Here is a 13,574-nt window from a genome sequence, read left to right on the forward strand (position 1 = left end):
TGATCTACAACAAAGCTGAATATTCTGTCAGATCACCAGATGTTTCTTATGAATAATCTTAATCTTATATAAACAAGTAACTAATATCTCACAAATAATACAGTGGAGTAAAAAGTACAACATTTTTCTCAAAATGTAGTCGGCTGCAGTGAGTTAAATTGATAGTTTGGGTTATTTGATGTGAGGTTGTGTGAGGTACTTATCTATAGTCAGTGTATAACCTGCAGTAAATCGCCCCCAGCTTAGAGCAGCAGCCTGCTTTATTTTGCAGTCAAACAGCTCTTTCCTTTGGAACCACATTTTTTCAGCAGTTGAACCATGTATTCCTACACATAAGTGCACCTACGCTGACCTAAACAGCTGATCTGTGGAGTAATACAGGGCGCCTGCGCGTAGGAATGCGGTAGGTCAGCAGTACACAAACTGTAGTTCCAAAGAAAAAGGGTGATTGACAGCAAGATAAAGTGGTGGAAGTATTCACATAAAGTCCACACTTAAACTTATAGTAGTTTTTATTTATTTATTTATTTTTTGTGGGCATTTTTTTTTAATAGCTAAAACCTGTTTTTGCAGAAGGGCCCGTCCACAGCAGTGTCACTCAGCCGAGCTGAGGCTCTCAGCTGCTTCTCTAAACTAGGAGCTGATCTGAATCTACTGCAGGAGATACACTGACTATAGATAAGTACCTCACACAACCCAGTCAAACTATCACTTTAATTATGCACAAATGCAGCACTTCAGTGAATATGCTTTGTTACATTCCTCCACTGTGACCTGCTCATGTTACAAAGCCCTCTAATTTCTGTAAAGTCATTTTTAAATCATGTTTCACTTGTTTAAATGTTTTACTGTAGCTGGTAGTCCTATTCTGGGTGAAGTCACGTTTTCAATGGAGACTGCTATGACTGAATAAATATGACGCTTGCTCTGACGTTTTGAGAGATGGCAGTCACAGATGTGTTTCTGCTGATCACAGTCAGTTGTACTGTGGGACACAAAGGTTCCCTCATTTGCATAATTCCAGGCCAGGATTCTGGAAGACAGTATTTCATCATAAAGCAGAATTTCACTCAGTCCACCACTCTCTCAAACATAACCTGTAGTTTAGAGATGTACACACTTAACACATTTTTTTGCTGCTGTTGTGCACCTGGAAAACCAAAGTGCTTTGCAACTGGCAACAATGAGCTGTTCTTACCAGACTTAGCTGTGGCGTATATTTAAACTGGGATTCAGGTGTTTATTCCCCTCCATTGATACAAGATAATCATAATTAATGTCAAAACAGCCTCATTTTACTTTGTGATGAAACTTTTTCTTATTATAAAAGTGAATATATTATGCATGTGTACAGTGAACATATAAATCTTGTTCTGTATCATAATGCACTTTCAAACATGTATTACATTGTAGGGTCTGTCTTTTAGCTAAACACCACACCTATAATCATCGATTTACTTATTCATTGGGTGATCTATCTGTGTTTCCTTCTAGAGTACTCATCAATTTTATTCTCTCAATCTGCAGCCTTTTTAGACCCACTATGCTGGGCCAGTTTTCGGTTTGTGGCGTGCACCAGTATTTCCACCTGCATCCAGCCAAGACAGCGCAGAAGTGGCACAGGCTCCCAATTCCTTTGTGCACCCTCTTCATAAAGCTCAGGATAAGATCAAGAAGCTGACCTGCGACAATGACTCCCTGAGGAGGGAGAATGCCAGGCTGACAGAGAAGGAGCTGAGCACTCAAAAAGCTCTGGAGGAGACGACCAGGCTTTACACCCAGGTCAAGATGGACAAGGAGGAAATGGAGGGCTGCATAAAGACGATGGAGAAGGCCTTTCAAGCAGAGAAGGAAGCCTGGGAGGAGGAGAGAGGAAACCAGCTGGGAGAGATAAGAAGTTTTAGGATGAAGCTGTTGGTTGCTGAGTCACACATCCACCTGATGGAAGAAGAGGTGAAAGTATCAAAGATAGAAATCGCATCTCTTAAAGAAAGCGTGTTCATTCAGAGACAGGAGAACGCTGCCATTAAAGATCACTGGAGAGAGGTGATCAGAGAAAGAGAGGATTCTGCCACCAAACTGATGGAATCAGAAGAAAAGTGGCAGAGGAGAGTGAGCCGGCTGATGGAGGAGATACAGGATAACAGTTCAGTTGACAAAATGATGGCTCTCATCAGGGAGCAGCAAAAAACACTGACCGTGTTGAGCCAGACACAGTCAGAGTTCTGCCAGAGTGAGAGGAGGTGGGAGAGTAAATCCAACACTTTGGAGGAGAGTTACAGGAAGGCGCTGGCTGAAAAGGAGGAGAGCTGGCAGAAAAGAATGGAGGAGATGGAAAGAAAGATCAACCTGGAGAAGATGTGGCTCCAAAAAGAAGGAGAGTGGAGGCAGAGGACCAGTGTACTGGAAGAGGAGCTCAAACAGCTGATCAAAGAGAACACCCAACTTCAGGTTAACTGTCTCTACTGACTGTTCTTAGACAGTGGTGTTAAATTGTGTCATAATTTTTAAGAGTCAATTTTTCTTTTCAATACTTCGGTACCTCTGTTATCTGTTGAATAGTGCAATTTTAAACTGCAATTTCCCAATATTTTGTTGCATTTATATTTATATTGTATATGTGTATATTATAATGTAAGGACATATTTTTACATTTTATGTTTATATTTATGTTTTATCTTTATCTTTTTATCTTTACCTCTCTATTCATTGCTGTTACATTCCTATTGTTGAGGGAACAATTGCAACATAACCTAATATCCCCCTGGGGATCAATAAAGTATTCTGATTCTGATTATTCTGATTGTGGGGTCACAGTGACCTTGACCTTTGACCACCAAATTTTAACAAGGTTAGGGACAAACTGTAGTAATAGTTAAAAGAACATAAGGTTAACCTTTGGCAGGAGAGATGGTACAAAGAGTGAACTTTCATGTCAAACTTACGTTCTTTGTTAATCAGAACATCTACTCCAGCTTCGTCCGAAAGTCCAGTATAACAACGTCACACCTGTCTTTGCTTCTGACGGACAAGAGCCAGTATTTGCATGAGAAGAACAGGTCTTTTAGGCATTTGAACAAACAACCAATTCTGTTGTTTTTCTGAGGTGGACAGTCTCATCTTTAAATCAGAATTGGCTTCAGAAGAAAAATAACATATTGATTTTTGTGTTTTCAGGTGCTTGCCAGGAAAAAGAAGAAACGGAAGCCATGGTGGAAGAGACGCTTCAAATTAAGAAGAACACCGCAGGGCAGGGGGAGTGTGTTGGAGGAGACACCTTTGCTCTCTCAGTCCCAAGAGAAATAAAAGGGATCTCGTCTCTGAACCCAACCAATCAAGGAAGAGGGCTGCTCACCTGGAAAAAGAACAGTTCACTGCTTGGCAAACAAAAATACAAATGATAAAAAATCATGGCAACATTTACATCCACAAACAGAGGAGTCTCAAACAACAGCCAAAATTCACAGTACAGTAAGTTACCTTAGTAATCCAATATTAGCATCATATTAACACAATTTATCAGGTGGCAAGGAGTGTTCCCTGAGCCATTTGACAGCCTGCAGTACATCAGCATAGCCAATGAAAAGATTACACATCATTCCCGACCCACAATCGTGCCTGACTCCACTAATTGCTCATTGCCAAAGGGGACAGACTGAGTAAAGATGGATAGATGCTTAAGAGAGGCCAACCTCTCAACCCAACCGGTCGAGGCAGACGGCCGCCCACCCTGAGTCTGGTTCTGTCGGAGGTTTCTTCCCAGTAAAAGGGATTTTCTCCTCCCCACTGTTGCCAAGTGCTTGCTCATTGTGGGAACTGTTGGGTTTCTCTCTTTAATATTGTAAGGTCTCGACTAGAGATGAAATGGTATAAATATTTAATATCATGATTATAGTGACCAAAATTATTATGATAATCAGTATTATTAAGATTCAAGGCTTCCCACGCATCCTGGAAAACCTGGAAAACTGTTGACAAATTTTCCAGTGATTAATAACACATGGAAAACGAGAGACAAATATATATATATATATATATATATATATATATATATATATATATATATATATATAAAAACAGGTGAGATGCTGAATCTCTAGATGATGCCAACATGGGTAGCAACGCACACGCCACACATCCAGTGTGTTTCTGGCTTAGGTCACTGATGGCTACTAACTGTGGTTATTTTTGTATCTATATTAAGGTATTCTTCCCAACTTGTTTTAAACTGTTGAATAATGGGTTGGCAGGTTAGTTTCAGTTGCTGAAGTTGATGTACTTGCTGGCTTGCTTTGCCTGTAGCTAAAGGTTTAAGGTTTATGATTCAACAGGAGTAAATGTTTCAAATGTCTTGGTTCATTGCTGAGAGTTGGATAATAATAAATGTGACGCAGGGGTCAGTACAGTGACTGGGAGCCCAGCTGTATCGTAGCTAAGCACCAGCTAGATACTCGCTAACAGCACTTTTTACTTTGCTGGCATCTTTGTTAGCGTCACTTCAAACCCAGTGCTGGGTTGTGTGGGTAAGACAGACCATAATATAACATGTTTAACTAGTGGTGGGTCACAGTGGGTGTGGTTAACCTTGTTAAAGGCTTCACTTCCTGTTACTAGTAAACAGGCTAAAGTGTGATAAACTGATAAGACCAAGCAGCAGTAGATAATCTGAGCTAATTCAACTTTGAATTGTTGTAAAGTTCAGTCTAAATTTGTCAGTAGGGACAATTGTAGGTTACTAAACTAAACACAAAAAGTAAGGATATTTCGGTTTGGTAGATTATTTCTTTGTTGTAACAATGCTTCTTGGCAATAATACTTATACCGTTGGAAAGCCGGTTTATTTCCCTTTTAAATGGTGCCACATTTGTAAGGAACATGAATTTGTGGGATGAGCAGCAGAGCTGAGTATGTGGGTTACGCCCATGAAAGATTTGCCAAATCTTCTCTGCCAATGTGCTGGTCAATGGTCAATGGTCAAAGTGTGGGAACCCTGTTTTATTTTCCAAGCTGTGACATCTTTTAAAGCACAGACACTGTAAACCTGTCACCTGTCCAGCACGGTGGTATTAAACCAGAAATACCACGGCTAAAATGCATTTGGTGATGAAAAAATGAGCTGCAGCCCCGTAGTTAGTTTCAAAAACACAAAATCCCCGACTGAGGTGGCACACATGGAGGCTCCGACACAGGAGCACCAACCTGGCTATAAGACCGACAAATTTTATTCAGTTTGCATGGTGGCTAGCAGCTCGATGTTTCTCTGACTGTATGTGTGCTCTTTAAGTGCATGTGATGACACTGCTCGTTGTGTATCCTCTCAGAACAGAAAGGCAAAATTGTCTGTCACTGTAAAAGGAATCAATTGTGTGATTCCAGCATTTAAAAAACCCGCTCATACCCACTAATTTTGGTGTGAAAATTTTGTTAGAAGGCTGAAAAATCTCTGCAGGAGTGCTGTCACTATCTTCTGCCATGTTTTGACTGACACAAAATAAACCCACGGTGTTTACCGCGCATGCATCTAGGAGACTGTTGTATTACAGAACAGTTCAGTGTCAAACTTCATTCCTTTATTCACCAACAGCTGTCTCCACAGGTGGAAATAAACACCAATGTTAAGTCTTGTCTCTGTCACATCTTTTCTTGTACTCAAGTTAGCATGCTAACCAGCTAGCTCCTATGACATGATGACAGATCAACTGTGCTGCATATTAATGAATTACCCACCTCATGTTCAGTTTATTAAAATGTTATTCATCAGGCCTCTTTATCTTGCTCTCATCTCAGCTGCTTGTTACTATCATGATTTCAAGACATTAGTCATTTATTTGATAGTATTATATACTATACCCTATACTATGCCCTGCAAGATATCATAGAGGCTCATATTAGTCATGCTCTTTGTGTCTTTGTGGTGTATTTTTTGTTATCTTTGTCCACTATCCATTCAACGGGTTATGGCTTATTCTCCCACCAGCAGCTGGTTTCAGTTAAACATGATTTTGTCAACATTTTCACTGAGTGCTTCATAAAGAACAAAATGGCAACATGTCTTTGTGGTTATTTTCTGTTTTTCTTTGCATTGCATTGTTTTATGGTCAGTTTACGTCTCTTTGTACTCATTTTATTGATTTTCTAACAAGTAATGTTCACAGTTACTTTAAACAGAGGCTACAGTCCACCAGACCCCCTGACCTCTTGGGCCCCTTGGGCTTTTACCCAATTGTCTTGAGTCATTGTGTTGTAAAATGTGTTTGTATATGCTTATGTTGCCGAGGTTTTTTTTCCCGAATCCCACACTGATTCTGATTCTGATAGGCCTGTTCAGTAATCCAGTGTTACTGTTATATCAAGGTCTTGGTGTCTGTTTGACTTTGATTACCAGGTGTGACATGTCAATAAAATGTAGATACTGATGAAATATCTCTGCCAGTGTGGAAGGTTATGTTGTGTAATCTGTGTTCTTCGGTGAGTGAAGGGCTGGTCCATAGCGTGCTTGATTGTTGAGAGGTTTTCAGATGAGGGCTTCATCCTTTTTGTCAAAGTCACTCACTCACATCCTCATCGGTGTTTGTCATGATCAGAGAGACAACGCCTCCAGACTCTGGTTTCCCTCCATATCCTGTCTAAGGTTCCATAGTTTCATTTCAATGATAGCACTGTAGTGGTCTTATTGTCGTTATTACCAGTTTTTGGAGGAGAAAACAGAGAGTATTAGCATATTAAACTTCTTGTACTGGGTTGTCAAACTAGTAGATGAAACAAAAAAGGTGCAAATTTGTTCTGCATCTGTGTTGTATTGTCAGTTGTTGTATTCTTTTGGTACAGACAAGCAATCCATCAGTTTCAAAAATGCCCAAGCTCTGTGATGCAATGGACTGTAATAACAAGAAAAATGCATCTGTCTTTTCTTTCCCGAGGGTGCAGACAGGTAAGTCTAGATTAGACTAGATATTAATATAAGCTACAGTCACATTTTATGCCAGTTGCGTTGGCTTCAGTGAGTTAGCTTGTGTCATTTTGCAATGCCCTGGCTAGATTGAAAAAATGTTTTCCAGACATGGCCAAAATGACAGCAGAGGTTACATAATGAACATGTAAAGCACACAGTGCAGTACAAAAAAGTGGGACCATTTTAATTGTAAGCTCTTTACTTTACAAAGTCACAATCTGGAACAGGACCACCACCCGAGAAGGAGCAATGACTCTGGGAACATTAAGAAGAAAGTAGGATTGACATGTTTAGCTATAGGCTGAGCTGGATGTTTGGAGTGATCAAGCAGGGGGGCAGCTTATGAGGTATCTTCAGCATTTCATCAATAAAAGGGCATTCATATCATTTTGAAACATGCAAAGCATTTATTTTACTTTAATGGTGAAAGAAATACACATTCACACAGGTGATGTGCAAAGTAAGACCAGAGCCATTAGGAAAAACTAAATCTTTTAACCATACCGTCTTAAATAACTACTTAGGAGAATGAGATGGCTGGTGAATATCAGAGGAGCAGATCCATTCGCCTGTCTGAAGACGCCCTCAGGAAAGGAGTTTATGGGGTTTGTAACACTGCAGCATGATTGTCCAAATGGTACAGGCACACATTTTTAATTTACTGAGGGTCCATGAATTTTATAATTCAAACTTGAATCACCATGTCCTACAGTCATCTTTGAGAGAAAGGGAATTACACAATACAGTGTCAGTGTGAATGATAATAAACTGCCCCATTACCCCTCCATCAACTGGTAGTAGATGAGTGATAACACTGGAAGCTATTTCCCATTCCTATAGTTCAAAAGCACAAAAAAAGGTGACAGTTAAACATATGCGCACCAATTGTTTCCCTTTCAAGCATGGACTCTTTAAATGGAATGATGAGACCAATGTAATTTCTTTTTTTCTCTTATTGTCAATATCTGAGAAACACCCAAACCTACAATGCATTTCCTCTGCTCTAAATACTCTTCCTGCTCTCTCCCACCCACAGGAGCTCACAAGAAGGAAGCCATTCACTGCCGCTGTCTGCTGAAATCATCAAAGTTCACAAACTCATATTTCCAGCTTTAAATACTTACTTTTACTTCAAAGGGGCACAAACTCTATCAATCTGTCACTGTACAGCAGTAAACAAAACAGCTGAGTCCCTTAGTAGTCAAAACTGGTGATGTAAATCCAGGAAAAAGTACTGGGATGTAATAGATAGCAGTGTTCATCGTCACAGTGAATTATGCGGACCAAGGCAGCAGTACATCCCTGTGACTTATTTTAATCTCTGTGTTTGACAATAACTGAGTTCCCTGAGTTCAGGATATGAGCAATAATCTGGTGCTACCAGGCAGACCATTTTAGTGCAGTTGTTTGTTGGTTTTCATAGACCATGTTGATGATCAAAAATAAATAATCTTATCTTATATGAATTAGCTATTATTATTAAGTTTTGCACATAAACAAATGAAGCGGAGCTAATACAATAGTAGATTAGTTGGTGTTCAGGCTGACCTGTAACAAAAGAAGATAATTTGGCAACTGTATGTACAACAGAATGCTACTGTACTTAGTTTCAGCAACATCTAATTCATGCATCAACTTCCAATCCATAGCATGACACCGGTGGTAGTGTGTTAAAGGCATGTTAAGGTAAAAATTAAAACACCCAGGTGTATAAATTCAATACAGAGTGAGAATAAAGAAATAAAACATTTCAAGGAAGGGTGAAACCAGGAAAAGCTCTCTGATAAAGATATGTTTTAAGAAGACTCTTAAAAGAGGGGATGACCCAGCAAGTGGATATCTTCAGGCAGATCATTCCAGAGCCTCGGGGCCCTTACTCCTTTCAAGGAGAGGACAGAACCGCAGCAAGAGAAAAACAAGTAGAAGGAGAAAGAGCTGAAGAAGTAACAGAAGAAGTAGTTGAGGAACATGAGGACGCGGTAGTTGAGATAAGGCAGTTGTAAAAAAATTAAATAGCTTGACGATAGCTCGAGCTTCAGGAAGAACTGAAGGTGGAAAGGAAGAGAGGACTGCAGCTTGAACAGCACCTTCAGAGAAAGTGTGAGGGAAAAAGAAAGATGAACACACAGTTTCATAAAGAAAAGGCCAGCAAGGAGAAACTGACACATGACCTGCAAGCCCGAGTAAAACACCTTAAAAACAAGTAGGCATTTGCTACAATCATAACCACTTTGTGTGTGTGTGCTGTATTTTTTTTGGGGGGGACCTTTTTGTCATAAGTTCCCTCCTTTCTTTAAAAAATAAAACTGTTGTTTTGTATTATCTCAAGGCTTAAAGCTGAATAGGGAAAAGTGAAACACTCTGATGGCCTGAAAGGTCATACCTCCAGACCTAAGGTTCTGTATTGTTGGCATCGTTTTACCACTTTAAAGTCTGTGTACTGTCACTCTAAAGGATATGAAAGGATTTATCAGATTATTATTATTATTATTATTATTATTATTATTATTCTCCTCAAATGTGTATGAACTTGTGGTGAAAAATCATGTGACCTTCAGTCCTAATGGAGTTCTCTTGGCAGTACAGCCTATTAAAATTTGAAGTCTTTCTTCTTAAAGTTTGAATTTCTTTGGGTGTCTTTCCTGTGACAGGTTTTTTTTTTTTTTTAACAATCATTTTGTTTTTTCAAACTAATTGCCATAGTTGCTGTTGGTGTGATAATTTACTTCGCACCCTGTGAACCAGATAATTTTAGAGACTGACCCGTCAGTGACTATTCAGAAAATATCAAACCCCCATCAGACCAACTGTAATTTAATAACCTTGAACATCAGTCTTATAACCTGGGATCCTGTCCCGCTCAGAGTTTTGTGCTTTCTAAAATAAGTGGCCCATCAGTGCAACACTCAACATATAGAGACAGGAGGGGAGGTGTTAAGCTGTCTGAGCAATCTGCTGCACCCTCAGTGTGAAGAGTTACATGTCTGATAGCAGCGTGGATACAGACCAGACATGAGTAATGCTGAGGGGAACAGGAAAACCCCACCTCCACACTGTGAGAACATGCTGCCTGGAAACACGTGCAGACACAGTATACACTGAGTGAGCGCTTTATTAGGAACACTCCCTTTGCATGGATTCCACCAGATGTTGGAAACTGAACTTTCAGGTTCTGCTTCATGTTGACATGATTGATGATGATCACGTCAATTCTGCAGATTTGTCTGCTGCACATTCATGCTGCCAATCTCCTGTTCTACTACATCCCAGAGGTGGTCTACTGGATCCAGGTCTGCAGACAGAGCTGAATTTAATAAACTCATGTTCATGACAACCAGTTGTGCTTTGTGACACAGAGCATTATCCTGCTGGAAGAAATCATTAGAAGAGGGTAAGATGGTAAATTGTGGCCATAAAAACAATCCTCAGATTGGCTGAGGCATTCAAACCATCACTGATTGCATCACCACCGGCCTTGACTGTTGACACAATACAGGTTGGGTCCATGGATTCATGCTGTTGACAACAAATTCTGACCCAATGGATTGTGAATTTACTAAAATTTCATTTGTATGGTGTCATATCATAAACATTATCTCAAAGCACTTTACAGGGTAAGGTATGCATACAATATTGTGGCAAGAAACCCAACAGTCCCCACCATGAGTGGGGAGGAAAAACTCCCTTTAACAGGAAGAAACCTCCAACAGAACCGGACTCAGGGTGGGCGGCCGTCTGCCTTGCCCAGTTGGGTTAAGAAAGGGAGGGTGGGGTTAGAAGCCTAATGAAGATGGTCTGCTCGTTGGCTCAGGATTTGACAGATAAGACTGCATCTGGAGACAAAACACAAGGTCACGTCAGAGTATTTAACACAAATGACAAGATCCAGGCCCAGTGTTACAGCCTGGCTGGGGTTTTTTCCCCAGTGTTTCCTTGTGTGTCTTTTGTCTGTCTCCTCCCCCATGTTCTTGTGTTTCCTCACAGCAGGGGCGTGGTGCAGCACTGGCAGCCTGACCCACCTGCAGCCCATCATTCATCAAGCCAGTTTAAAACCCCCAGTTCATCACCCACTCTCTGCCAGATTGTTATGCTTGCTTTGTGGTAAACACGTCAGGCCTTACCAAGTCCCTTGTGTTTTTTGAACTTGGATAATCACTTCGTGTTTTCTAAAGTGCTCATCAGTATTTTCTCCTCAATCCAGAGTTTCCTGCTCCAGTGTTTCTACCTGCTCCTGCTGTGAGGCCCGTCCTGCTCCTGCAACCCCGACTCTCCCTGAGTCTCCACACTCCATGGCCATTCCCTGCTACACCACTCAGAGCTGCCGAGTTCTGACAATAAACCTTCCCATTTCCTTGATCTGCTTGTCTGAGTCTGAATCTGCTCTGGGGTCCAACCCAGACAAAAGTACAAGCTTTAACACCCAGTCCTTCTTTACATGCTGAAGTCAGGCTGGGTGCAGTATGTGAATGATGCAGGGGCAGAACTGTGAGGAAGAAGCATATTGAGTAAATTACTCACCTGCAATATTGGAAGACAAGATTTCCGAACGCCATCAACGCCATCACCCACAGGACCAGGTGTAAATACTTCTGTCTTCAAATGTAGTTTGGTTTGCTTAAACCCCACAGCCAATCCAGAACTAGTGCAGCCTACAGTTTAGTTTCACTGTGATGCAATCAGTCTTCAGATGCAGCCTTCAAGGGTTGTGGCCCCTGAACTGGGACACAGCTACAGGTAATGCCGTGTGTGTGTGTGTGTGTGTGTGTGTGTGTGTGTGTGTGTGTGTGTGTGTGTGTGTGTGGTTGCAAATGACCTGCTACCATGTGCTGATGTTAGTATGCCATTGTATATGATGTAGTCAGCAGTTGTTCTTAGCTCTAACACTGTTTAAGGTAGCAGGGTATTCTACCTCTCTGCTGTGGCTGCTTGGTTTGGTCACCATGGCAACACACTCACCTCCAACTGTCAGAATCACAGAGCCAGCTAATTTTCCTTCAGCTGACTGGTTTCCTTATACATATAGTTTAGACCAATCAGTTCTTTCAGTGTGGTGGATGAAGTGTTTGTTTTCTGTCTTTTCTTGTTTTCTTACCTCACCTCCAGGTTTGGTGTCACACTAGCAGGGTTGTTGGCTTGTTCCTTACTGTTGTGATCTGATATGCTGGAGATCTTCTCTTTTCTAGTGGAGTGATGGATACCACCAGTTTTTTCTTCCTTTACAGTCTCTGAACCTTTGTTGTTTCCCCACTGGTTTTCTGTTTTGGGGGTTGAGGGTATTTCAGGGGCTCATTTTGTCCCCCCCCCGCCCCGTCACCTGTTCGCCCGTCAGCCAGCATACCTGCAGCTGATCAGCTCATCAAGCCCAGCAGGATATATGTCCTGATGCTACAGCCTCTCTGCCACACTGTTGTCCCCTTTGCTCCTCATACAAGACCCTCTGCTATATTTTTATTTGATCAGTCAGAAAACAGTTAGCCAATCAGAGGAGAGGCTCAGAGCCTCTCTTTTTCTCAGAGATCTGACGATGGCCTTCAGTGAATGGAGCCACAAGAACTGTCTCCTGAACCTCCAAGACCAAGGAGATAGTCATTGACTGTCACAGGCCTAGGTCCACACTTCAGCCAGTAAGAGTTAGAGGGAAGGACACTGAGGTTGTTGAACACCTATAAATACGTAGGTGTGTCCCTGGACAGTAAACTGAACACAAGAAGACTGGAGACGATGGTTCCAAAGGCTGGGTCTGTGAGTGGAGGATTCTGGACTCACTCAGGACTGTTGTGGAGAGACACATGCTCTGTAAGATGCAGCCATCTTGGACAACACCAACCATCCTCTCCACAACATCCTTCAGGCCAGAGAAGCAGCTACAGCAGCAATGTCTCATCTCTCTGCTGCAGGACTGAGAGGTTCAGGAACTCCTCTGTTCACTGTCATCAGACTGTTCAACACCTCAGACAAAGGCAGTGGATCATGACACAGACTCAAATATTAACTAAATACATGAATAAGCTACTGGACAATTTGAATTTCCCTATAGGGATCAATAAAGTATATATATTTTAAATCTTTATGGATATCAACACTTCAAATAAAAAGTGTCAAATATGGGCCCTTTAAGGGACATTACTGTCAGCCTGGTTCCCTGCTGGCCATCCTCTCTGCTGCTGAGAACACAGTCATCTCAGGCAGCATCGCAGCCTCTCTGACAGACTAATCTCTGAGAGACAGCCCGAACTGTCCATCCACCCACACATCTACGTCACTGAGAGGGGGGAAAAAATGACACAAATTACATCCATTCACTTTTCATAGCTTCATTAATTTCTTATTTCATTATGTTATGCGATTAGCCTACAAAGATTTTGGGCGACAAACACACTTTATCTAATTGGTTGCTCACTCAGTCCAGATGCTGTCAGTGTCCAGTCCAACATAGATGGTAAATTGTTTTCCATCTCTCTGAGGCAGGAGGGACAGTGAGGCTGCCGGACTGATCCCCCTGCCAAATGAGAACACCTGCAGTCTGAGCTGAGTCCGCCTGACATCTCCATTACTGTCTGACACAGTCTGGCTTCATCTGATTAGCTCTCAGCTCTCAAACGTGAGTAAGAGCATCATTATC

General features: G+C 41.5%; 1 protein-coding gene across 3 annotated transcripts; it reads left to right on the plus strand.

The window, feature by feature from the left end:
• The first annotated feature begins 1,098 nt into the window (after positions 1 to 1,098).
• Positions 1,099 to 8,455, plus strand: LOC139621253 (golgin subfamily A member 6-like protein 22). Of its 3 annotated transcripts, XR_011690966.1 has the most exons (4): positions 1,110 to 1,236; positions 1,528 to 2,451; positions 3,178 to 3,471; positions 7,989 to 8,455. XR_011690966.1 is itself a non-coding variant. In XM_071477552.1 (2 exons), exons 1-2 carry the CDS (start codon positions 1,789 to 1,791, stop codon positions 3,304 to 3,306), a joined length of 792 nt encoding a protein of 263 aa, XP_071333653.1. In that variant the 5' UTR covers positions 1,099 to 1,788; the 3' UTR covers positions 3,307 to 4,006. The 3 variants fall into 3 exon arrangements, 1 of the variants encoding a protein (XP_071333653.1); XR_011690965.1 differs by having other exon boundaries at positions 1,099 to 2,451; XM_071477552.1 differs by lacking the exon at positions 7,989 to 8,455 and having other exon boundaries at positions 1,099 to 2,451; positions 3,178 to 4,006.
• Positions 8,456 to 13,574: the final 5,119 nt, after the last annotated feature.

The sequence above is a fragment of the Trachinotus anak genome, unplaced genomic scaffold (assembly GCF_046630095.1).
Source record: "Trachinotus anak isolate AG129_WGS33_773 ecotype Australia unplaced genomic scaffold, CSIRO_AGI_Tana_v1 ptg000005l, whole genome shotgun sequence".
NCBI lineage: Eukaryota > Metazoa > Chordata > Actinopteri > Carangiformes > Carangidae > Trachinotus > Trachinotus anak.

Excerpts from the sequence above, each read along its gene's own strand:
- LOC139621253 (XM_071477552.1), top strand. The coding sequence starts at position 1,789 with ATGGACAAGGAGGAAATGGAGGGCTGCATAAAGACGATGGAGAAGGCC. Across the intron at positions 2,452-3,177 it reads AAGAGAACACCCAACTTCAG|GTGCTTGCCAGGAAAAAGAA; the intron begins GTTAACTGTCTC and ends TTGTGTTTTCAG.